General features: G+C 44.9%; 2 protein-coding genes across 2 annotated transcripts; both read left to right on the plus strand.

Annotated features, from left to right (window-relative positions):
- Positions 1–1,160: 1,160 nt before the first annotated feature.
- Positions 1,161–4,932, plus strand: S100Z (S100 calcium binding protein Z). Its single transcript, XM_056324929.1, has 3 exons — positions 1,161–1,457; positions 2,242–2,399; positions 3,595–4,932. The coding sequence occupies exons 1-3, from the start codon at positions 1,376–1,378 to the stop codon at positions 3,751–3,753; spliced, it is 399 nt and encodes a 132-aa protein (XP_056180904.1). The 5' UTR covers positions 1,161–1,375; the 3' UTR covers positions 3,754–4,932.
- Positions 4,933–17,271: 12,339 nt separating this feature from the next.
- On the plus strand, positions 17,272–26,158 carry CRHBP (corticotropin releasing hormone binding protein). The gene is made up of 7 exons (XM_056324935.1): positions 17,272–17,421; positions 17,847–17,940; positions 18,573–18,730; positions 20,826–21,036; positions 22,281–22,429; positions 23,778–23,895; positions 25,421–26,158. The coding sequence occupies exons 1-7, from the start codon at positions 17,341–17,343 to the stop codon at positions 25,576–25,578; spliced, it is 969 nt and encodes a 322-aa protein (XP_056180910.1). The 5' UTR covers positions 17,272–17,340; the 3' UTR covers positions 25,579–26,158.
- Positions 26,159–26,288: the final 130 nt, after the last annotated feature.

The following is a 26,288-nucleotide window of genomic DNA, read 5'->3' on the forward strand; positions in this document are numbered from 1 at the left end:
ACCTTTTCTAAAATTCACTTGAGTATTGGCTCCCCCCATCCCTGGTGAGCACTCATGATGGCACTGGTGGAAGATGAAGTCATACACCCTGCACCCAGTATTGTGCATGTCCCCAGGGACTTCTCATCAGAAGAGCCTGCCTACTGTTTTGGAAATAAGGCTTTACCCACAGTCACCTCCCATACCATGGGATCCAGCATTTTTGTGTGGCACCACCCTTCCCTCCCCCTTCTCCCAAGGGCACAGCCGGGAGCCCTTGGGTTGTGGAGACTTGTCACAATGGCACAGACAGAAGGAACATCATGTCTGGAGGCAAAGGAGGCAGGCAGAGGGGTGGGCTGAGATCTGCTCTGGCACTCAGAATTCTGACTGCCTGGAGATTTCAGGGCTAAAAGCAATGCCCATCTCGTTCTCTTTCCCCCTGGCTGGAATAAAGAGAGAAGGAGCTGCGGCTGTGTGCCCTCCGGCTGTTCATCTGCACAGTTGTGCTCGCTGGACACGCACGTGCAGCAAGCGGAGGGCTTTACTGAAGGAAAGCAAACCGTAGCAAGCAGTTTCTCATTTCATGTGGCTGTTGTGAAAACCATGGCTATTTGGTATTTTGGGTAGTAAGTAGGCCCTACCACGGTGAAGCTGCTGTTTCTTGTGCCCCTCAGCCATCCCCCCTGGGGTCAGTGAGTCCCTGGGCTCGGGGCAGGGGAAGCCCTCCTGGGGGAAGATCACTTATTAAAAGAGAGCTGTTGAACCACAGTTGTTGTGTAGGACTAACAAAAACAAAGCCAAACCTGCTGATCAGTGCACACTGTAATTCCAGGCACACCTCCCTCTGAAACTGGTTTCCTTGTTTCCTTCTGAGGAGCCATGTACTACTTTCATTCAGCAAGAGCCAATGTTTTAGGCTTACAGAAACATCTGACGATAAAGGTAGATGTCTCAAGAGATTTGTGGCAAGCCCACCTACAAGCCTACCCCTAGGTACCCAAGTATTTTTGAACACTGGCTGCCAGTAGTGACACATTTAATTTCTCAGCTGTAGAAGTGCGGAGAGACAGATTGGAAAGAGTTCTTTTTAAAAGTGGGCAAGCTGTTTTATACTGCCTTGGTGATTGTTAGCATTTTCTAATTTTGACCTTCAGGCCCCCAGATGGGCATATTTGTAAAAGGTCAAATGTTAAAAGATACCTTGTGTGTTCCACACACAGCCCTCTGCTCTGCCTAGTGAATATTTTAGTGACCCATTTACAGCAAGCAGCTTTTATTGAACAGAGTAGGCAAATGCAGAGGGAAACAGAAGCCCCGTCATCCTTGTGACAATTATACGTCTGTCTCTATTGGTGTAATCCACCCTCTCAGCCTGATAAACAAGAGCTTGTGGATGGGGTTTGGAAGAAAGGTGACCGTCACCTTCTGTGATCTGAGTATTTTCTTGCACACACCTCAGCTAGCCTGTAAAGCAGGTAAGTCTTAGCCTTTGCACAGTGATATTGCTCAGGACTCCAATCTTACCTTGAATTTCATTCTAGATTTTTAATCTTTCTTCCAGGGCTTAATCAACATAATGTTTCCCTTTCATGTGATTTCTACTTCTAGTTTTTTTCTGAGGCAGCTGCTCAGCAACTAATTGCATTTCCATCTTTTTTCTCGGTGGTGCTACCCCATGTGCTTTCTTACTGCATGCTCGATGAAGGAAACCCTCAGGAGTGCCTAGCTCACTTTTGTTTATTGCAAGTAATTTACAGGGAAAAAGGTCAGCCCAAGCAAACACAACCAAATAAATAGAAAGCTGATGCTTCTATTAATGACCTAAGAAACTGATGTGGACCCTTCTGTATAAATGCACATCCACTTGGGCTGCTATTATTTGTTGATCTCATTTTCTTGAGAAAACCTTTGAATGAACAGGCAGGATGGTGTGCCTTCCTTTTCCCTATATTTTCAGCTATGGGTATGAGAGATTTCCTTTTACAGTAGTTTTGCAAAATGAATGCACAGTAGATCACTTTCTTAAATAAAGGCCCTCCTTTCTGTTTATCTTTTCAAAGTAATTGCTAGTAAGCTCAGGACAATGTTTTGTAATAGCCTGGCCTTGCTCACACACAGCTGGCAGGATGGATCAACTGAAAATCTTCTTCAGTACCAGCAGCAATTTCTGTCTTCAGCTAGCTCTCCATCCTTTCCCTGAGACCAGCCTTTGGTTTGGCTCCTGTGCAATGTCACTGACTCTGCTTCTTTGCCCCACAGTTCACCCACTCACCGCTATGTCCACACCACTGGAGGATGCGATGGACACCTTGATCAGAATTTTCCATCACTACTCTGGCAAAGAAGGAGACAGATACAAGCTCAGTAAAGGAGAACTCAAGGAGCTTCTCACCAGGGAGCTCACCGACTTCCTTTCGGTAAGATGCAGCTCCTGAACCTCTTGAGTTACTGCTTCATGAGTGGCATAAGCAGCTATCCAAGTGTTCAGGAATAGCATCTCCTTCTGCAAGACGCATCCTGACACAGCCTCTCAGATGACAGTTGTCTTTGTGGAGCTGAGCAGAAGGAGATGAGGTCAAATGTCCTGTTTGAGAAGTGTGTTTTCAGAGGGTGGTCCAGCTTTGGCCACCAGTGGCAGATGGGTACCTGTGCTCTGCTTACTCCTCTGTGCATTTGAGCAGGAAAGCAAGGGCAGCCTAGAAGCAGTAGAAAAATCGATGCTAAATGAGGCTTTAATCAGGTTTTTGTTTGTTTGTTCATTTTTTATAATAGGGCATAGATAAATCCTTCAAAGAATTAAATCCAGCAACCAGCTCTCATGAGACAAGAAGGTAGCTCATGCACAATGGCCACAGGCACAGCACAGCTACTTGTGTGCCTTGCAGAGAGTTGCTAAGAAAATCCTTTCAGCAATAAGCTGCTGATCTGAATATCTCTTTGCGCATTTGTTATGATCTGCATTACACAGCCTGAGTGCTTTTTATGGAATCATGACCAGATTCATAGTTGTTTTTCTGTATCCTCTTAACAGGAAAAATTGTTGTGGACCCTATCACCACCAGTGGCATTTTTTTCTACATTGTATCAATTTCCTTTATTTGGATTTTCTTTTAATCTTGGCTATTGATTTATTATTACGAGATTCACTGTTCTTACTCCCACTAAATGGGATGTGTTGTTTGCTAAGTAGGAATCTTCTGAATATGATGAATGAATGTATAAGAGGACCGCTTATGAATAGCCTGCTGAAAATCTAAGTACTGTTGGTTAAGGGATGACACAGAGAAATATACATTATAAATTCGTCTTGTCAAAAGAAATCAGTGCTCAGCAGCTCCTAAAAACTGTTTGATTCATTTCAGTGCCTATTTATTACCTGTATTCCTTCTAAGAGCTGCACCATCTTCAGTTTCTGTTGCTGTGCACTTCTGGGACTCCAGACCTATGTTTTTAATGCTGTGGCTAGTAGTATATTACTATTCAAGTGCATATTTCAGGCAGCCTTTTATTTAGTAGCACCAAGGCTCGTGACACAGCAGTGGGTTTCACTGTCAGGTGCATCAGACACGCATTCAAGATCTGCACAGTTAAGTCACTTCTCTTTCCCTTTAGGGCCAAAAGGATCCCCTTCTGGTTGATAAGATTATGAAAGATCTGGACTCCAATGAAGACAATGAAGTGGATTTTAATGAATTTGTCATTCTGGTTGCTGCTTTGACTGTGGCTTGTAATGATTTCTTTGAAGAACAGCTAAAGAAAGAGGGGTTTTAAAAATGCTCAATACAGTCAATCTCCTGGCGGCAAATGGAAGCAAAGCACGCCTAGTTAGGTAGCTGTCATCAGCATTTAGTGAATACAAACCATCATCCCTCCACCTGTTACTGCTGTAAGACACTTATGGAGCAGATCAGCAGCTGGTGTAAGCTGGACCAAAGCCAATTTACACTACCTGAGATCTGACTGAATATTTTCAGTCTTTGCACTGCATGCATCTGTAACATGCATTCATCAGTTGCCCAGGTCAAGGGCTTGGGGTGACAGATCCTTTGGCAAGAGTCGAGACCTCTATTTCTTAAATGTCAGTGGGAAGTAAAAGGCACAGGAATGATAGTTACATACTTTCCGAATTGGAAAATTTGGAACGAGGCATAAAACTTGCAATTTAGGTTTCAGTCATTCTATAACAACCACATGTTTGCAGCTGAAAAAGACCAGCTTGTTTTTTGCTCATCTCTGCTTGTTCTAAAGCCCTTTTTGGATGTTGTTTCATTACCTCCCCACACTCTCATATTTCAGATGTGGTCACAGCTGTCTCCTGCCGCCTGAGCAGACAGTACTGCTTGTCATTGTTACAGGTTCATTTCCCCCACCTCCCCAGATGGAATTTTGTTGTGCTGGCATTACTGCATCCCAGTAGTCCACCTCTTCATTTGGCATAAATGGATTTATTCATATGATAAATTATTCAAATACATAGAAGATTTAGTCAGCAAACTGCTCAGAGGGCTGATGGAAGGACGGGGTCTTCAGGGGAAATATAAATGCCTTCTGCTTTCACTATTCTGGCACCCTTAAGAGGGCTTTTAGAGGATCACTTGTGGGGGATTTAATGGTGAGATCCCAGGGCACAGCTTTGTAACGTGAGTCATCTTATGGAACAATTATTTAATCTCACACTGATCCAACCCACTGTGTGGAAGTGGTGCAAAAGGGGCAGTGGGACCCCATGGCCAGGCATGGCAAGAGTAGGGTAATCCGGTTTCGTGTTAACCTGCTCGTGGGTTGAATTAAGAGTACTTCTACACTCCAGTTTGAATTAAGCATACTTCTAAAGCCCTGAGAATCCTCAGTGGCAAGGTGTCGTAGCTTTTCCCTTGCACAGAGAACTCCCTTTGTTCCTTGTTATTTTGTTGGCAACTTCAAACTATAATAAAAGATGTCTGAATTAAATGAAGATTTTCTGTTTGTGTAAGAGGTTAATAAAAAAACATCCCCTTGTTGATGTTGATACCCTGCTAGTCAACATTTGAAGAATGCATTTCACTTGTCTTTCCTCCCCAGACCCCATTCAGTAAAAACTATAATATTTGTATAAAATCATGTATCATCAAGAAGATGTAATGTATTGTAAGAAGCGGATTCTAATAAATAAAACAAGGGGCAGGCATCATCCTACAAAAGGGGCCATCACCAAATGATGTTATCCTAGAAATAAGGAGACTTTGCAGTGGTGGCAGGGCCACAACCTGCTGCCTTTTTAACTCTTCAGTGATACATGTTATATTGTATTCACAGAAGATCTTCTAGGGGAACAAAGCAAAAATTATTGAAGTAAAACTGACAATAGTTGCACAACGTATTACCCCTGCAATGTCATGCACCTCAATATCATTCCAGTTGTTGGACCAGGGTGGCAGGAGTATCAGCCAGAAAAAGTAAGACTGCTTTTATGGATCCTCATAGGTCCTGAAGACTGTTGTTAGTCTCCAAGCCTTTCCACTTGCAAAGGGAAGGGAGAGAAGAGCAGCTTAAAGCTTCAGCCCAAAGCTAAAAGAAATAAGATTGTTCCAGTAAGGACAAGTTTCTTCATTACGACTTAGCAAGAGGCTCTTTGGAAAAAAGATCCAGAAAGTCCATAAACCCTCTGCTCATCCCTGATGAGCCCCTGGACCCATAGCAGTGCACGTGCCAAGCAGAATTATGGTAAGTCACAGCTGGCAGCAGCAATGTCCCACGGGGTCAGGCAGCAAGAGTTGCTGCTCTGATGGAGAGGGTCACTGGAGCCATCTCGTCAGCTGAATTTACTAGGAATTGAGTGCAGCCTAATTCTGCTGCAAAAGGGGCTTGCTTGCACATGAGCTATGGCTGAATCAGCGGAGAATGACTCGATCTTTATTTCAACAAAAATTTTATAAAACCTCATAAATCACCCTTTTTGGCTTGGCCAAAAGTTTTCTTTTTTTTTTTTTTGGTTAGGTTTTTATTATTGCTGTTTTAATTGCAAGGACATCTGTTAAACTCTATCAGGTTTAAAGAAGAAATCTTTTTGCAGAAAGACCGGAGACAAAGCAGAAAAGGAAGAAAATGCTGCAAAGCACATTCAGATGCTTGAAAACACAAAGCTTCAGCACAATCTGGGGTCCTGAGGTGAAGAACTTGCCATCCTAATCTTGGGCTAACCATGGACTGACCCACTGCACCAGTGGGTCATTCTTCTGCTGTTCTCCCACAGGAGCCAACTAGTGCTGCATTAGTAGACACCACTTCCAAGAAAGATACCTGAAGATCACCTGAAAGTTTCAAATTGCCTCTGAACCAGAAAAAGCTGTGAGCAATCCCCTTTTCTGTAAGCAATCCTCAGGAAGGAGAACTGTATTGAAGTCACTTACACAAGATGGTGCTTGCATGACCAGCCTCACTGCGGCCACTTTGTCCTGCAGAGGTGAATATACTGTTTTCAGCTTCTCTCAGAAGGGAAAAATGTATCCTTCAAACATGAAGGCAATATTTTTTTTTTCTCATTGTTTACTGACACTTTTCCTGCTGACTTCAAGTTTACCTGTAGTTCATGAATCTTGAAGCACTTTGAAGTTTTGCATGCAGAGGAAGCTTGCTGTGTGGCTTTCTCTAGAGTCCCTCAGCTTTAAGAACAATGTCTAATTACAGGCATTTTTTTCATTTGTGTTATCAGACTGTCTGAAAAATTGATAGCAAATTGAACACTGCAATATAACCTAATATTTTTAAGTTACATTAAAGATCAATAAAAATACAGCAATGCCAGGCAAGATCTTTTCTAGCTATTGTGAAATTGTTTTATCTGACATCTAAAAAGCAGATTATCAGAAGAAAAATGGTATTATCTTGAAAGCCTCAGCCTTTGCCATTTGCTTTTATTTCAGTTCAAAAGAGACTTGAAGTGGAGTGCAACTAGGTACACAAAACCTGATGCACTATCAGTAAATAAATTTATATTTTCTTCAGATTTGGTATCCAACTACAGATCTCAAAGAGCTGCTTGTGACACAACTCTGATGACAAGTGCTTTGCAGTGGAGAGGTCCCTTCAAGCTCTGACTTACCAGCCAGGTCCACGAGGAAGGCAGTACCTTTTTCACTCTTAGGGCAGTGTAGATGGTGTCAAGCACAATGGGATAATCATAGAATAGAATAATGGAATCATAGAATTGTTTAGGCTGGAAAAGACCTTTAAGATCATCGAGTCCAACTGTTAACCTAGCACTGCCAAGACCACCACTAAACCATGTCCTACAACATCAGTTCCTCCTTGTAAAGATGAGGAAAAGAGCTGCCTGGAGTTGCAGGAAAGGAGAGAGAAGTTACGCTAGGAGACCCCAACAGAACAGGTGATGTTTCCAGCAGCCAGAATGTCATAAACTGCTTTCTACCAAATACCATTCAAGAAAGAATTTAAAGTTATTGCCAGTGACAATTTTATATTTATGGATACAAATCTGGTACTGCACTTGCGGGGATGCTTTGAATAGATGGAGTATCTGTGCTAACTTGCACTCGCTAGCAAAGGAAATCCAGCACCTCTAAAGCCTGTCACAGCTGCTGGGCAGGCAGAGAGCAGCGCATGCAGCACGTGCGATGCTGCCCAGAGCCGCTCAGGGAAGCACAGCAGTACAGCAGCTTGACGTGTCTGCCTGTTTGGGCTGGGAAATCTGGACAGGGCTGCCTTTCAAACCCTGGTAGCTACTAGTGCATTTGCTTTGCGCTTTCGGCACCACAACACACAGGCTGGCAAACCGCCCGGGCTGTCAGCACGGTGCCTGCCCTGCTCAGGTGTGCACGCTTGTCCCTTAGCAAAGCGGGTGTCCCCTCCAGGGCAGAGTCTCCAGGACCTCTCCCAGCACAGCAATTGCTGCCACGGGCTGCGGCCACAGCAATGCGCTGGGTGTACGCAGTGTGCATGGGCTGCGCTGTATCTTCTCAAAACCTGTGCAGGTATCTCAGTGAAGCACAGCTTTGGGATACCCCACACAGCCAGGGAGTTAGTGCTGTGGCACAGGCAGGCCAGGAGAAGGGGGAAGAAGAGCTCTCCTGTAGCAACACAGATCCACCCCAGGTCACTCAGCCATCAAAGGCAGAGCCCCTTTCCAGGCTCCACGCTGCAGTGAAAAGCAGAGTATGGCCACGAGGGAAAATCTTAGGCACAGCCCAGAACTCATCATCCCAGCTAGGCAGCACACAGAAAACAGCCAGCACCTCCCCGATTTCAACCCCAAAGAAGTTGAGTAAAAGGTCAAACACAAAACTTGCCTCTGAAATCAGATTAATCTATATAAAGGTTTTTGACTGGCAGGAAGATTTGTTAGACTGAGATGTGATTTCATGCACATGTCTAATAAGGGTTTTGATTGACACACCAACAATTATTAGATGTATCTTTAAGTCTGTTGAATGGCACTTGAAGAAAAAAGGGGGGCACATTTTCAATTCTGTCTTTCTTCCGGCATGTGATACAGCATGAGAGATAATGTTTCATTTATGATCTGATAATCTGTATTCTAAGCTAGTTCTATCCACATCCTTTCCTCTGAGTTGGGCTATGGTGGGTTACAGGCCCTAGGCAGCCATCAGAGAGAGCACATGACTGAACTTCACCAGATATATTATTAAAAAACCCCCACACACACACCCCACAACAAAAGAAAAGAAGAAGGAAAAAAAAAAAAAAAAAAACCAAGCAAAAAAAAAGTCCAGAAGCACTAAAAAGCCTGTCCTTTTTAAATACCAGCTCTCAGCCACCTGCAATCAGTTGTATTGAGGGGCAACTCCCAAGGAAGAGAGCTGCAGCTGCATCCACTTATTTTACCCTTACAAGCAGATTCTCAGCTGATGTAAAATGACAGAGCCTATTGCACTTAGTGGCGTGATTCTGCAACAGCTGAGGACATGTGCTTGAGACTTTAAATTAGCCTTCAGTCTAAAGCTGTGTTTCTATTATCTGGTTGGCTAAATAAGGACATGTCTGTAAAATTGCAAGTGTTGCAACAAGGCAGCTAAAGGAAGACAGGAGGAGCAGTTACTTAGAGCACAGGTATGTGGTGGAAAATTAATGGGAAATGCTCCTGTGATATTATCTGCTTTAAATTCTAAGCTGTCATCTCAGGTCCTGGTTGACTTCATAGGCTGCAGAGCAAATTGTCATGGTGTAGCTCTCAAATACCTATCTGTGGAGTCTGCCTTAAAACTCCATGTATTGCTCTGACTCTACATTCCCAGGGGTTGCATGAACCCAGAAAAGCACTATGTGGAAACAGAATGATGCTATAGAAAGAAAAAAAACTGTGGGCAGAACATCTTGCAAAGAGCAGAAGAGCAACTGAACCACCCAAAGCCTTAGTTAATGTTGTGGTTTTGGAGCTGAAAAATGGCAAGAAGTTGAGGATGCTGCAGAAAGATGCAGGTTCCCTAGCCCTGGGGATGTCCTCACTGGGGACATCGAGTGACAGCAGCAAATGAGTCCCTATGGCTGAGCAAAGGGTGGCTAGGCAAGGTGCAGGGTTGAAGAGCTCCATCCCATTAAACCATTAATGCCTTGGCTAGGTGAAACCAAAGCTCTCTTTGTACTTGCACTAATGACTTAATTCTGCAGTTTTCACTTAGGAAATTTTTGTTGTCATTTTTGGTGCCCCAGGAATAATATTATGTAAAGGAGAATCATTAGCCTTTGAAAGCCAAGTATGGTTTCTGTTTGAAAGGAAAATGTTCGTTGGCACACCCAAGGTAAAGATGGTCTGTGACACTGCTGTCAAAGGGAAGCTGTCTTTAGACTTCAGGAGGTTGAAAAATGCTGACTGGGTGACCTGGAAGTCCTTCAGTGTTTACAGTTTTTACACTGACACAAAATATTCTAGTACTTTCACCTAGGAGTGTTTGGAGAGTAACTAATCAAAGTGTTTGCACTGCAGCCTGTACAGTAGTGATAACTGGTAAGGAATCACATGGGTGTGAAAAATAAAGGACTAAGTAGGAGCAGTTGAAAGGATAAATATACCGTTATGCTGGGTATGGCGGCATCTCTTATCTGACTCATATTGACTAGCTGAATGGTGCAACACTCCACAGTATTTCTGAAATGGGCCCATTACTGTGATGCCTAACACTACCAGAGACGATAGTGTTGAATCACAGTTTTTTCCTGGATGAGAAAGACTCAGTCAAGGAAACAGTCACTTCATCTGAGAAATACTTGTCCTTGGGTAGGAAAAATATCTTAAAATATCACTTATCAAAGTAGTGCTTTGTCAAAGATAAAAGTTTGTTCTTCATAGTGACCCAAATCTAATGAATTTTGGGACATGATGTGTAAATACTAAGATTTCTCAATACATCTGAAAATTATATTCTGTATAATAAAGTGACCTCAGCGTTGAAAATAGTTACAAATGTTCTAGTAACCTGGAGTTGAACAGGAAATTTGGGAGTGGAGGAACAGGAGCTGTTGCCTGGGGCAGGGTCACTGAGAGAAGGCTGCAGCATTGTGTCTTCTCTAAGTCTGGCACAGGACTTGGCCTGGGCCATGAGGACTATGCTTCCCATAACTGCTGTGTTTTGCAAAGGAGATTTTTCTTCTGCAAGGCCACTGGGACTGATCAGAGCAGCTGCTGCAGCTGGCAAATTCAAACACAACCCACTCTGTTCCATAGACATGGACTGAAGGAGTCACCTACCACGGTCCCTTGCCTGGGAGCCACATTGACACCTGCCTGTGGGTCTGGCATTGAGGTCTTCCTGCACCAGTCCTTGAGAAGACAGGTACCATGTGGGGGATCCATAGAGGAGGCAGGCCCAGGCTGAAATTAAACATCTGGGCAAATGGTGCCTCTCCTAATGCCAGAGTGATGGCACGCAGCTGTGCCAGTCACCCCCTCCCACATCTCTCCTTCCTGGGAGAAGACTTCTCTCCGCTCCCACTTCTTGGCCCTGACTGCTTTGTGCAGACACTGGGTTGAGTCACAGGCAGAGCTGGTGGCGATAACCGCCCTCAGGGTAATCTCAGTGTCTGAATGTTTGCTTGATTATTTGTAACCTGCTAAACTGTGGGCTTCACAGTTCTTGCCTTTATTCAATACTATAAATAGTGTTAATGCAACACTTATCATCGAGCCTGCATGATGCTGATAGGGTTTTAGTTCGTAAATCACACATGTTTGTCATTTCTCTAAACTATTCAGCATGACAAATCACACATCTCTTGTGTCAAACTGCCCAGAGTTAACAAGCTACACTTACTTCCCCTTATAGAAAGTTCAGCTTTATTTAAAGCCAATTTAGACACATACCAAGAAGTAATAGAAGTGTCATTACAGAGAGATGTATGGCAAGGCTTGGAAGAGGCTTACCATACCCAGCACAGAGCTGGGGTAGACAGGTAGCAACAGAAGTCAGTAACAGAGATAGTCACTGACCACAGAGGGAGGAGTTTTGGGCTCAGGTTGGATCATGGACTATTGGGAAACCTGCCTGATGCTGAAACCAATACAAGAGTAAAGGAATGAAGTACAAAATGTGATTTCAGACTTGGTGTTTCTGCTGCTGGGCATACTCTCCTTCAGCTGTCACTGCAACTCTGACTGGTTTCCTGTAAAAGGAGAGTATCAAGTCATTGACGGGGCCAATTCAGTTACTTCAGTCATGTTGAACTGTACCTTTCCTATTATATGTCCATAGCCTAGCTGCTTAAGCTGTTTCAAATAAATAGCAGATGCATTTTGTAGAATGGCTGGTTACCCATCAATAACTGCCACGGCAACAATCAAACTCACTTCTTAAATGCCACAAACGGTCCCCAAATGTAGTCATGATCACAGCCACAGTTATGGTCCTGAGCAATCTGGCAGTCACAGTTTGGGTTCTCCAGGCAATGAGGGTTTTGGAGATGCTTGTAAGCTCCACATTTGTTTTTCTGGGTCTGCACTATGGGTCATCTCCTGGCTGGGTCCTGGGCAGGGCAGTGCGTGAACCATTGCAATGGGATGTGGTGGTGACAGTGTGTGCTGGATACACAGGTGATTTGGCAGCATGTATCTTGATAATTAATTTGCCCTTATCAACAATGATAACACGAATCGTGGTGTGACCTCTTAGTGGAGAAGGGCCTGATGGTTGCTGATGAGATTGGCTGCAAAGTCCCTCAGAGCTGACATGAAGTATTCCGTAATGATTTGCAAGTATTGAGTATGGATCTAGGAACCCCAGCGTTTTCTGTGGTGACTTACGAAATGAGGGAACTGAACCAGAAGCAGGAGGTCCATACATGTTTGGCTGTAGCTTCTGGATCTCTCAGACAGTTTTTGAAGCAGTCTTGTATGAGTCTGTACCAAGGACATCTTTTCCTAAGGACCTCCAGGGCTGCAATTTGCTGTTAAGCCTCCCCTTTTCTTCCTTTTCTGTGGTTTTATTTCAGAACAACAAGTGATTTCTGGCATGCAATTTAGCAAGGACAAGACCAAAAATTTAGCCTTTACGACACTTCAGGGCCACTTCTTCACCTTAACCTGGGCTAACTGATCACACCATTCGGGAATCATATACTGAAGGATTTGCAACCAGTTGAATGGCATGTATGTATAATAAAACACAAGTGATGTGCAGCAACCCCCTTCCCTGCAACGATATGGACATCGGCATGAGACCTGCAGCCACATGGTAAAAAGCAAGGATTGGCTAGTACTACATCTCCCAGACATATTGGGGGAAAGGAAAAACTAGTCCCTGAATTAAATCTGAGTTACAGTGGGGATGAGCATAAGGGAAATAAATGTAGCTCAGCACAATGTTTAGCAGCTGACACGAGAGGAAGTTTGAAGTTCAGCCAGACGTCTTGCACTGTGCATTACCTCACACCATATCTCTTCAGCCAGCGCAGAGCAGCAGTGAGAAATCAGCATCACAGCTGAGGACGGAGTGCCCAAGGCAGGAGAAATTGTCTCCACTTGAGCAGTCAGTGGTGTAGCACTGCAGACTCACTGCTGCTGCTGTCAGTTGAAGAAACCATGGGGCACAAACAAAGAGAGGGGGCCTGTGGGACGTGCAGCAGCTGGGCTGCTCCCCGTGGCATGGAGTGAGAGCCTGCATGGGGTTGTGTCTATATAGGAAAAGTAGCTCTTGTTTAAGGTGCTGGTGCTAGAGGAAGGCTTGGTTTGCTCTGGTTGCTTGTGCCAGCAGTCAGGCTGCAGCTGAGGAGGGACGTGCTCCAGACAGCAAGAAACGGTGGGTTTAAAATATGGCCTGAACCAGAAGATTGTGATTTTCAACAAGTATCTGGTAGGAAGTCCAGCAGCTGTGGTTTTACAGGTTCTCCAGAGTCAGCAAGCCTCGAGGTTTGTACCTTTAAGTGGGTGCAGGATGAGATGTGCTGCAGGTGAAATTCACACGCTGAGTGGATGGAGTAGGGGCCACAGCTTCCAGCACGTTTGTGGTGAAGCGAATACTAAAATAAAATGATCTTTTGCAGGAATTAAAGCATGGAAGGTGCTGTGTTAGTGAGTTGAGGATTCAAGGGACCCTTTTGGAGAGCAGAAAGGGTTCATAGCACCTGGCCCTTCTTCATATTGGGGAGGGATCCCTAAGAAGTGTTTGTGACTCAAGCACTGCTCACTGAGAAATCTCACTACCGAGAACATCATCCACAATCTTCCTGTACCAACTACCTTACATTTGAGGAAAACAAACTGCATTTACCACCTGTATTACAGCGCAGAGCATTGCCTGATCAACATGGGGGAGGGTAAATGGAGTTTGTTTCACGACTCTTTTTATTCAGCTCTATTTTCTCCACCTCTTACCACAACTGGGATCAATTCTCTGCTATAATAGCTGAAAGACACCTACAAGCTCTGAGCATGAGGCAGAGGATTCCCACCGTGGGGCAGCTGGGTCTCCCAAGCAGTAGCTGAATGGCCTAAAAGAACCACCCACAAGTACTGCTTTCACCTGAGGCTCTGCAAAGGCTGGGGTCCCCCAGCAATACTCCCCCTGAGCTGTAGTAAAGCAGGGTGGGTGATACCCTACATGCAGCCCGGTCTCTCACTAGCATAATGGCATCCCATTGCTTCTGCCAGGGAAAGGGGCTGCTCCCAGAGTGAGTTACGGTTCCTGGGAGAGTCGAGATGTTATAGCAAGAAAGCAACTGGATTATCTAGCCCCTAGCAGGGTCAGATTGGGAATGTGTCCTGCTGTGTTATATAATTTGATATTAATAAAAAAAATTGTCCTACAAAGTGTTAACATGACTCGACGCCCTGAAAGCAAAATGACACCTTCCTCATTTGCCCAAGGGTTTGTATCGCATTGAAGGTGCTTTTTCCTTTCTGCTGCGGGGATGTTTTGAACCCTGTTTAAACGGCTGATTTTTCTTTGCTTTGTTAATCACGATTTCATCCCCTGAAATGCTCAGACTCTGCCAGTGGCCTTAAAGCAAAGCAGCACTGGGGCAGGCAAAGGGAGGTGCAGAGAAGAAGGAGACCTGTGATAGCCTGTGAGGAGGCAGCAGTGTTGAGTGGGGAGGTAGTGCCCCATCCTCTCTTGCCCTCTGACAGCAGGGGTGTAGGGGCTTGGAGCTAAGCCGCCTTCCTCCCCCAGAACTGGTCCCCTTTGGGGGTCTATCTGCCCAGGCTGCACCTGGGTCAGGTGTGGAGGCACTGCAGGGCAGAGACCCTGCCAGCAGCAGCAGCTGCACCTCTCTGCATGTGTTTTCCTATCCCCATCCCAAATATTTGCCTTCCACAAGCATTAGAGGCGCAACAGAAGCATATAAGAGTCTGGGGACTGAGGGCAGCCCCATATTTGAGGACACAAGAAATTACCCCAGGCACTTTAAGGCTTTGCAATGAGACTGGGCAAGGTACCATTGTGCTTCATTGGCTCCTGCTGAGCCCAGAGCCAAAATGCAAAGCAGAAGATGACTCAGAGTAGATGACAGGTTGCCTTAGCGCCTCTGTTAAAACCAAACCCTACATCCACAGCAAGGGGTGTCTGAGTTTAGCTTTTGCACTAATGTTATAGAGAATATTTGTACTGCACAAAGCAAACTCTGCAGCTGTTGCATAGGAAACGCAAAGCCTCTGTAGGTGATGTGCGAGTAAGAAATCACAACAGATGTGAAGATGGCTCCTGTCCTCCCTCCCACCCTCCCTCTCCTAGCTGGACAAGGATAGTCCCCTCACCTCATCTGCCAGGCTGTCCTCCAGCCCCTGGAGCTACCTGCTTGTACGGGCACCTCCACCAGCGAATGTTATGCTAGCCCAGACCTCAGCTATTCATGGGCAAGAGTTTAAAATACGTTGACATTGGTGCTGGTAAGTTTTGTTCTGAGCAGATCACCTCACAGCTGGTTTAACAGACAGTCATACTGATTTAGCTGCAATGTCATTTGTCTTTCACTCATTTTTAGAGCTGAATTTAACCAAATCTTCATTAACTGGTCAAATTCTCACACAATCAAACACTCTCTGTCCTTTATTGAAGATATACAAGGACTCAGCATCTGAGGTCTAGGTTGGGGTCAAGCAGGGCAAACCGGGACACCCCAGGTGGAACTGGGACTAGGTTCTGCAAAGTGCCTCAAAGATGGGGAGTGGAGGGGTCATGCTGTAATTCTAACCTTCTTCATTTCTTCAGAAAGTGAATGTGTGATAAGAAAAGCAAATGAGGCTGGGCTCCCCTGCAGCCCTTCCTGGTCCCACAGGATCCCAGTGGTCTCCAGGGCACCTCTCACCACCCTGATTAACCTCTCAGCCACCCTCTAATGCAAGTTGGGACTAAACCCTGCAATTTTCCAGCAAAACTTGTAATTCCCAAAGAACTTCAACGGATTTCAGATTCCAAACTCCCTTGCATAACCTTCTGATACTCCTTGCCTAAAATCACAGTATTTAAAGCAAGTACATGAGGATAATTAATTCAGTCTTGGTTCACGCAATAATTAACTACTTAGTTCTCCAAAGCAGTTTTAACAACCTTCAAATGCAACTTGATGTCAAAGTTCAAAAATAATGTTTTCCATTTCCTTAGTACTTTTTATGCTCTTGAAACCCACACAGATACAGCAAATTCAGAGAAGTTCCATGCAGATATGGAGTAATATCATAGTTTACATTAAAGTAAACCATCAGAATAGGAATTGTAGTATAATAGGGTCAGAGCCACAGGTGTGTAGACAGAATAAGATTTATTTAGTTGTTGTTTGACCAACAAGTTGGATGAAACAGCAAGTAACTGTTCCATAAGCCCTCCAATGAAATCAGAAGCAGCAAACTTAAAGCTTTCCAAGTCCAGATCATATTATTTCTAAATAATATATCTAATATTATTTCTAAGTTTTGCTGAACCAAAGTGACAATTTGACAGGGAAGCATAGAGCAGAACAAGACATTAGCAAGAATGATGTGGAAAGGGTAGTTACTGCCTGCAGAGTATTGATGGTTCATCCTGGGTCGGGGGAAAACAAGAATATATACTAAAACTAATATTTCCGCTGAGTTACTGCTTTTTAGTACTCTGCAGAGTTACGAATTTTCATTCCCAGGTTCATCTGTTGAAGGCCTTTCTCATGTTTCTCTTGAGGATCAGGGCTGGTGCAGTATCAGTTGTTCCATGGGGAATATGCCCTTGGGAACCCCAGCTTTTCCTAATTCCTGTATGAAAGCCATGTGTGGCAGGGAGAGCTGTCTGGTTTTGCCTTTGTACTTGCTGCAGAGCCCCAGTTGCAGGTGCAGTACCTAGAAGCCAGCAGATCCCACAGCCCCAGAGGGATGCTGGCCCCAGGCTGCAAGCCTGGCTGGATGCAGGGGCACCCACTCAGGCCTGGCCAGTAGAAAGCACCTGGCACGGAGGCTGCAGAGAGCTGCATGTCGCAGAGCAGCAGGAGGGAGGCAGGGAGCCCTGCAGGTCCAAAATGCCCTGGGACTGGAAAGCAGGAAAGAGGAGGAGGGAGGGATGCTCCTCATTCCTCACTCTGGAGTAACTGGAAATAAACACACCACACAAGTGCCCCAGCTGCACAGGGATGGGCTGCCCTCTGCAGAGCTTTTCAGCTCTGCCAGACAGATAAGTAGAAAAGACACCTGCCAGTGAAGGGAGTTCAACTGGCTTGAAAATTTGTGGCTGTGATTTGGACCCTCGTCATGCCCACGCACTATGTCACTGCGAGAGGAATTCAGTTACCATGGGTTACCCTATCAGTACGGGGACCAAGTGCCTCCCCTCCCAACAGCTCTATAAAAAGAGTCTCTCCAAGATACCCCAGCGGCTCCTGCCTACCGGCACAGTTCAGGAGAAACTTGGCCACAGGGAGAGAGGGAGGGCTGGCAGAGGAGGTGTCAGCATGCCGTCTGCTTTCCAGTTTCAGTGCCACTTCGTTCTCATCTTCCTGGCAGCCTCCAAGGGGGAGACCAGATACCTAGAGGTGAGCAATGGGGCTGAGGACTAAAGTGCCTTGTTGTGCTTTTAGCTGCTGTCTTCTAACTTGTACTCCCAGCTTTCAAGCATCATGCTTTTTCCTCTCTCCCCTCCTATTCCAATTCCTCCTGACTTAAACCTACACCTGGGTAGTCCTGCCTGTGTCCTTCCATTTTTTTCTCCTCCTTTTTCTCAAACTTGCATTTTTGCTGAGGATTTGAGACTTGCTGTGCACTGACCTTCTGGGCTCACCTCTTAGGTGGCAGCTTTGCTCCCCTCTGCTGCAGGTTGGCAGCTTTCTGACTGAGTTCTTCCACCGCTGCACTGTTTCTGGGGGAGGGATTTAATCTGCTGGTGCCTGCTCTTGAGAGGTGCAGGGAAGAGACTGTTTCACTTTGCCCCAGCCTCTTCTTGCCCTCTTTCCTTCACCAGGTGAGGGATGTTGGTGAAGATGAGCCCTTCCTACTCCTCAGTGAAGATCTGAAGCGAGAGCTGTCTGCAGGGCAGATCTACCGGCGGTCACTTCGTGAGTTTTTTTGGTGTTCTGGTGGAGACCATCAGTGGGTGGGAGAGTCCTGCGGGGATGTTGGGGATCAGGGAGGAGAAGGGGACTATTTGAGAGTGACAGAGATGCAGGCACTTTTTGCAAGGCAGGGGAGAAGGACCATGTGTTAAAATCTCAGGAAAACTGTGGTGGTTGAGACACAGGGATCAAAACATGGCTCTGAAAAGAGGTTGGGGTCAGAGTTGTGGGTCCCAAGCAATGGGAAGAGGATGGGGATTGCCACCTGCATCCCTGGGCAGGTCACATCTCCAGGGGATGAGGCAGATGGAAAAGCTGTGATTAGAGAGAAATCTGAAGGAACAGGGTGTTTGCACACTTGTGAACATACAGAGTTTTCTGCTCAGAGATGCTTCGACATGTCATCCCCTCCACATCCCCACATCACACACTTGTGCTTACACCTCTGCGTTACTATTCATCCTCTAATGTTCAGCAGGTTCCTCATTGCTCCAGCCGAGTCTCCCTCCCATCACTGCCAGACCAGTCTCAGTGTGTGGGTCTCCCTGGCTCGCCCCTTCCCTGCGCCAAGGGAGCTGGCACTGGGTCTCCCTCCCCAGCAGGCTGAGGCAGCAGCTCTGCATCTGTTTCTGCAGGGTGTATCGACATGCTAAGTATAGAGGGGCAGTTCACCTTCACTGCAGACCAACCGCAGCTGCACTGTGCAACATTCTTCATCGGGGAGCCCGAGGAGCTCATCACAATAAACTACAACTTTGTAAACATCGATTGCCAAGGGGGCGACATCCTGAAGGTAAGAAGCTGGCAAGTCCTGCTGCGCTTCCCCTTCCCTGCTCCCATCTGACATGTGAGACATCCGCTACATGTGGAAGGGGCAGGTGAGAACTTGTGAATGTGAGCATGTGTGTGTTTGTGTGTGCAGAACAGGCTTTCAGAGAAAAGTCATCTCTGGCGTGGATGTTCCTCCTCCCTGAGGCACTTTGGCTATGTCCCCTTCCATCATCATCCCCCTAAAGCGGTCGGGTGCAGGCTGAGAATCCCTCTCCAAACTGCAGCATCCAGTCTACTGAACTCTTCCAGGAGCACCTCTACGGAGTGTCCATGCCTGGAGGACTGACTGAAAAGTTTGGTCAGCACAAGCTGAGCCCCTCAGCCCCGTTAGGAGGGTTTTCTTACTGCGTTATGAATCACACAAGCCCCACAGATAATGATACAGCTCTCAGAACGGCTGTTGCTGCTCCAGGACCTCTGCCTGCAGATCACTTAGCATCAGCTTATTAATGAGTGGCTCATTGCAGGCTTTCTTTTCCATGGCCCCATCAGAGCTTTTCAGGATGTTGGCTCTGAGCAGAAAGAGGTTCATGATGCAGAACCATTTATATTCCAGTATCAAAAACTTTATAAGTGCATTTTACTAGCAGTCAGAAGTGTTGACCAAGATCTGAACTTGGTTCAGGAGAGAAGGGGAGGCTTGACAGCCCCTGGCTGTTCCCCTCACCCTGCGCCCTGCCCTTTGTGCTGCAGTGGCCATGCACAGCACAGCCCCCACCCCACCCAGCTGAGCAAGCTGAGCTCTGGGAAGGAGAAGGAGGACAGCTGCCCTTCAGCCTTTTCCTTGTCTCCCTCTCTTGGATGGATGCTGTCCCCCTGCTTGCTTTACATTGGGGGATCCTGTTCCTCGATCCTGCACCCCTGGCTGGGATGTCTCCCCACGTTGCTAAAGCAGGCTGATTTCAGCCTGCCATGGGTCCAAGGATTTTGTACCTAGACTTACAGGCACTTACGGAGGCTAGGAAATTGCCAAGAGATCTTTGAGTCTTTATAGAGGTTTCCTTCTTTTGATCATGGGGTCCCCAGTTTCTGCATTATACTATTGTAGTTATAGAGGCAGCTTTTCCTTGCTGTGATTTGAGCCCACGTCTCATTACTTCAGAAAACTTACAGCTCTGGCAAATCCAGAGACTGATCCTGTAGCTTTTCCGTGAGGAAGTCCCACACATACTCGCATTAGGATTACTTACCGAAGTGATGGCAGGATCTGGTCCTTGGATTTTCCAAGTATTGACTGGAGCATAGAAGGAATTACTGGGTGAGAGTGGCTGGGAGGGAGCTGTAACAGCAAGGCAGGCAGCTGCACAGGTATACTGAGTTAATACAGATCTCTAGTTCTGACACATTTCTGACACATTTCCCTGAAGATGGTGAGGGCAAATTGTTGCTATTTTTGTTGTGAAGGGAAGATTTGTAGAGGTTGCTGCTTAAGATGCAGCCAAGTAAGGCAGCATTTGTTCTGCTTTCTAGTGGTTAGGAAGAGCTGAAAGAACAGATGCAGGAGAGAGCAATACCTCTGCCAATAATTCCTCCCTGAAGCTTTATTGTATTCCAATACCTCTGGAATGCCTCTGGGCCCATCAATGACAAGCTGCAAAACATGGATGGTGGAAAATTACAGGCCAGATAATGGACTCAATACCCAGAGTCTGAAAGGGTGACATGTTTTGTGTGGCTTCCAAATCAAGCTGGTCAAAAACTTCTCTTGGTAGCAATGAAATTACAATAGTAAAAAAATAAAAAAAAAAAATGCAAATGTGATGATGCGGAGGCAAAAAGAGATGCTTGCCTCAAAAAAAGGTCACCAAATTGTCACCCGAAGGAAATAAAGACACTACAATTTATGTTTCCCTTTCCTAAATTCATATTGAAGCTTGAATAATCAGTTAAGTGATAGGAAATCAATAAATGCAAAGAATTTTTGTTTACAATTGGTGGCTTTGAACAGGCCACTGGTGTCAAGATAAAACAGTGCCTGCAATACTTAAAGTTTCTGTTCTCTGCTGAAAGAGCGATAAGCAAAATCCTTGTTTTCAATTATTCAAACCCTCCTGTAGGTATTTGATGGCTGGATACTCAAAGGAGAGAAATTTCCCAGTTCCTTGGACCATCCCCTCCCCACTTCCCAAAGATATGTAGATTTTTGTGAAAGTGGCAATATTCAGAGGAGCATCAGGTCATCGCAGAATGTGGCAATGATCTTCTTCAGGATTCACCAGCCAGGCAATGGATTTACTGTCACAGTAAAGAAAAACGCCAACCTCTTTCGTAAGTCTGTGTTTTGTAACATCAAATGGGCTTGGGTTTGGGGCAGGAAGCAAAATGAGCATCTTGGTTTGTATTGAATTCTCTCACTGGCTGACAATATCTGCACTGACTTGGCTCCAGTAATGCCAGCAGAGCCGCACACACCCACATACCTGAGGATTTGTCTCAGGCTCAGTGCGTGTCTAAGAAAAGAAAAAGTAAACAAAGTGTAAAACATAACTTCAGCATGGCCTCAATTCAGGACCAGAAGACTCTTTCTTTCAAAGAAGATCTCTTGCAATCCAGTATTGCCACGTTCCAACACATTTGGCTAGAACAAATAGTATTAATTCAGAGAGTTTTATCTCAGCAATTTCTATCTGGGTGAACAATGAGGAAAAAAAGATCTATTTGCCTAAGCCCGTGAGCTGGCAAGGCACAAGTTAACGGTCACTTGCATTGTTTCTCCAAAAGGGTACAGGACATTTAACAATCATTGTTCAGGTCAGTCTGATTTACCTGCCTTACCATGCAAAGATGAAGGTGACAGCATGTGCCCTGTCCATACTCTGAGTTATTCAGGCACAAACCTGCAAGCTGAGTCTCTGCACTGGCGTGACTTAATGTCTGTGGGTGTGATTATTGTGTGCAGCTGCTGGGGGTGGCTTGTGTCCTTCACTGGACTGCTGAAGCAGCTGCAGGCTTCCAGGTCTGCGTGGAAGATCCCTTGGGTTGCACATACAGATGATAAGCCACTCCTTTACCTGAACAGTTAAGTTTGAACTTTAAGATAAAATCAGCATCTACCTGCTCTAATTTCAGTGGGACGTTCTGCAGGGTAAGGAACTCCAGTTAAAAGGAGCAGAACAGCACTTAGGGGTTTGCTGGCAATATCAGGTGGTAACCAGTTAAAGCTAAACAAAAGCCTTGCACACATATTTAGCCTCCTTCAGACTGGCAAACAGTACAAGCCCTCGATAACATATGCCCCTGACGTATAGATTTGGGGTGCAAGCTCTCTCATCGACTGCTTCAACCTCAAGTCCTGCCAGCCCTCATGCTACACGGTAAGCAACGGGCAGGGAATTTCTAGGGAACAAATGCTATGCAAGAGGCCCAGAAAATGCCATATGCATATTTGTCAGCATTGGTTGTAACTGTCAGTAATTAAAACATCCGTTCTTCGTTAGTACTGAAAGTACATCATCTTGCTACATGCAGTGATGACTGCACAAGTAACCCTTGTACCTTCTCCCATGCCTCAGCTTGCAATGTCATCTCTCAGACTCCCTCAGGAAGGTTTACCATGGTCATTCCTCATCAACACAGGAACTGCAGCTTCTCCATAATCTACCCAGTGGTGATAAAAATATCTGATCTTATCCTGGGACATTTAAATGGTCTTTTTCTAAAGGTAAGTTGTTAGTTTCTTAAGAAATTACTACCGTGTGCAGTTTTCCTGGGCACAGGAGAGGGAAGGGGGTGAAGCAGGTTAGCCTGGTGCACTGGCTGCTAAGGCAAGTGTGCTGCGGACCACGTGAGCACACTGAGGGCCCTGGCTTCCCCCCAGAGATGGGAGCTGGGTCTGTCTCTGTAATGTTACAGAGGCAATTGAATTATGCAAAGTACCATTAATGCATGTAAATATTGCTTGCCATAACAAAGGGTAAGAATTTCACTAGAAAGAAAGGAGTGCTCTCCAGGAAAGCTGTCTGTCTGTATTTAAACTAACGAAGGCAGCAGCCACTCTGAACAGAGAAAGGAGACATGGGTTAGATAGTGAGGTATTAGCTCGGAGAAAATACAAACATGGTCACAAATTATTCCCTGCTCAGCATGCTGAGCATTCTCTGCTCCATCTGCTCTGATGCACAGTGTGGGGCTGGGGACTGGCCACAGCATTTGGTGCTTGGTGACAACCAGACAGGAGAGGACAAGACCTGTTGGTGGCACCTTGTGCCTGGGAGGTCTAAGAAGGTGCAAATTCCAAAATATCCAGAAGGACAGGAGCAAGGTTTGTTTACAGCTGCCAGTGAGACTGGCAGCCTGAGTCCTTCACAGGGACTGTCAGTGTCTGAGCAAACCAGGCTTTGAAAGATGCACAAGTGAGTTGACTTATTCAGCAGCAGGCAGAAAACGGACAACAGCAGGAGAATGATATCAGGCACTTAATTAGCAGCATATGGGTGACAGCCCAAAGGTGTACAAGGTGTCTGTGCGAGATGTTTTTGGCAAACAGCATTAATTTTCAGGAAAGAACACTTGTGAGTCTAATATACAATGAGCCATTGTCATCACACAAAACTGCTCTTTTGGTTAATTCTTACTTTAATTAAACTTTGCCAGAACAGCTCATTTTAGCAACACTTATTGCTTGGGAATAAGTATGGTATACTAGAACTTAAGTTCCTGCCTGCCAGCTGAGTGTGAGCACACGTGCAGCCCATGCCTCTATTAATTTGATTACATGTCTAAGCACCCAGAATCAGATTGCTTACCTGCACTAAAAGCAGTTGAATCAACACCTTAACTATTTGTCAGTAATTTTCAGAGCCTACTGAGGTCTTTCTTTGGAATTCTTTAAGGAAATTAACTGATTAATGTAAAATTGAAGTAATGTGGCTCAGGATGACAACAGCCTGATTTCACACAGGTTTGAGCACAGAGGACTTCCAAAACTTCCTGTTGGTTGCAATCATGTCTAAAGAACTGCTACCTTTTGAAGATAAATTATAAATAACTTTTAATCTCTGCCTTTTTAGAAACCATCAGCAGGCTGTGCAGGAATGGGAGATTTTGTGGAGCTTCTAGGAGGAACTGGCTTAGATCCATCCAAGATGTTTCCACTAGCTGATCTCTGTCACTCCTTTCATGGGTCTGGTAAGAACTCCTTCTTCCACTTACCTCCGTGTGATAAAAAATTAACCAGAGGGAGTTGTGCAAAACCCCCCTCAAACCTAGACTTCCTGCTGGACTGGTGAATTTCACACGTAGCAGAACATGAGACCTAAAGCTATTCAAGACTGCAACTGGGCTCTGTGATACAGTACACCCCTGACAAACTTCACTTGCCCCTACAGTAATCACTACAACAAGGTTAAGTTATACATATTTTTAAAATACTTATTCTATGAAACATATGATTATTACAGTGTCAACAGATAAATGATGCTGGAAATTCATAACAAATGAAGGCAGAACAGTTACATTTTCAGTTAAGAAGTTTTCTCAGTGTTTCCAAAGCCTCTTTCTCTGCTGCAGGACTAACACATACCCTAAAAGCCTCAGAGCTCCCACTCTCTGCTTTAAACCCTGGAGGAGCTCTGAACCTGTTTCACTATCATGCCAGGTCAGTGATGTTTTTCTCCCCATAAAAATAAGAATTCCCAGTTCCGCTAATATTCAATATAGCAGAGTATGAAGTGTTGCGGTGATGTGGCAGACTAGCCCGTGTGGCATATGTTGTACCTTGGCAGTATGAATGGCTGCACCAGAGAAGTGGTGTTTCTGCAGGGCTGAAGAGCAGGAATGTGCCTGGCACTTTGCACCTGTGGTCTCCCTTGCATTTCATCAAACCACAGCTTAATGGTCCAGGCACTGTTCAAAGCTTTACCTGGCAAATGCTGGTGCTGAATGAATACTGAGCACTGCAATGAGATTAAAATGTACTTTTCTGGTGGTGTGAAGGAAGAGAAATCACACCTTGGCAGCCCCTACTCTCCCAGTGACGCACCAGTTTTCCCCTCCGGTAAGGAAGGTGCTCCAGGTTCCCCAAATAAAAGAGGCTTTGCCAAACCCCTATTGAAATGGTTCACCAAAAGCAGGGGTTAGTGACATGCTTGATTTCCCCATCATATATGATGAGGGGAATATGAGTGAGTCCATATGCTGGGCGCTGCCATTTGAGTTTATCTGGTGGGACTCTCAAATGCCTTTGCTACTTTGAAGAACCACCTTACGCACAAAACCACTCATCCTTCTAACAGGAAACATTTTGATACTGTTACTTTTTGGTATCTCCAGGATAGGGTGCCATTACCATTGCCCATCACTCATGGTATCTCAGTGACATACCTTCCCAAGTAGAAACATATATAGACCTCTGCATCATGTCTACCTATGCATACGTGAGACTGCAGGTGGACGGGGAGTGGCATTTGCATGAGTAAACATTACAAACCAGATTTAATACCCAAGCCCTTGTAAAGTAAAACTAACAAATACAAAAGAAGGTTTTTATTTTTACATTACATTACATTTACATTACACATCACTACACGCAAATCTGCTTTGTTTCCAAATTCTTATGTATCAGTGCTTTGTAATTACCCCATTACATATGTCTCTTCCCTCTCTTATATAAGTGTCTCTTTGTATCTCCTCCATATCTCTTTTCCCTAACTAGCCCAAATGAAGATTGGCTGTGACAATACTGTGCTGCGAATGGTCTCCAGTGGCAAACACATCAACCGTGTGACATTTGAGTATCATCAACTAGATCTGCAGGAGACAGAAAACAGAAAGGAGAATAGCATTGAGGAATTCTGCTTTCCTAGTATCTGAGAAACCAGGCCATGCATTTTCACATAGCTAATGAAAACAAGATTCTGGTGAATTAAAAAAAATGTACTTTTCCTTTAACCAGCTGGTATTATCGAGCCTTTCTACAGTACAAACATATTTCTTTTTTCATATGAATCGGTCATTCCCATGAGCAAGCAACAAAAAGCAACCAATATATTAATCTCTGTTATTATAATTTTTTCTGCAGTATTTAAGCTCATTTACCACATCCAAAATCAATAGCAAGAACAGAAGGCTATGTTTCCCATATAAATATTATTAGAACACAGACACAAAATAGCTGTGCATCTAGTCTGAGGACATATGAAATCTACAGTATGTATAAACTTCACGCAGCAACTTTTGGCTTTTATATCAGGTATAAAGAAAACAATTAGATGGTGGAATACATTTCCCATTTTGTAAGAGAAAACCCAACATTAGTGTGTGTAAAAACTACTGGTTTGTTTATGACTATAAATGTACTCTTTATTTTTAATGACATGTTTTTAATAAAAATTTATAGCATGGAAACTTCCTTACACAAATCCAAACATAAATAAATACATTCAAAGAGTTGGCAAAACGTTGTTATGTCGTGCTTTTCTGAAGAGGACTTTTAACATTCTGGTTAAACTTCCTATGTCTTGTGCAGTTTTCTGGAAATGATAATTTTGAGCATATGTTGCTGTAAAGCTGTGGACTATTCA

This window comes from Falco biarmicus, chromosome Z (assembly GCF_023638135.1).
Source record: "Falco biarmicus isolate bFalBia1 chromosome Z, bFalBia1.pri, whole genome shotgun sequence".
Taxonomy (NCBI): domain Eukaryota; kingdom Metazoa; phylum Chordata; class Aves; order Falconiformes; family Falconidae; genus Falco; species Falco biarmicus.

Coding starts and splice junctions, on each gene's coding strand:
- S100Z (XM_056324929.1), top strand. CDS start 1,376: ATGGGGTTTGGAAGAAAGGTGACCGTCACCTTCTGTGATCTGAGTATT. Junction 1,458..2,241: donor TCAGCTAGCCTGTAAAGCAG/GTAAGTCTTAGC, acceptor TTTGCCCCACAG/TTCACCCACTCACCGCTATG. Junction 2,400..3,594: donor AGCTCACCGACTTCCTTTCG/GTAAGATGCAGC, acceptor CTTTCCCTTTAG/GGCCAAAAGGATCCCCTTCT.
- CRHBP (XM_056324935.1), top strand. CDS start 17,341: ATGCCGTCTGCTTTCCAGTTTCAGTGCCACTTCGTTCTCATCTTCCTG. Junction 17,422..17,846: donor GGGAGACCAGATACCTAGAG/GTGAGCAATGGG, acceptor TTCCTTCACCAG/GTGAGGGATGTTGGTGAAGA. Junction 18,731..20,825: donor AAGGGGGCGACATCCTGAAG/GTAAGAAGCTGG, acceptor ACCCTCCTGTAG/GTATTTGATGGCTGGATACT.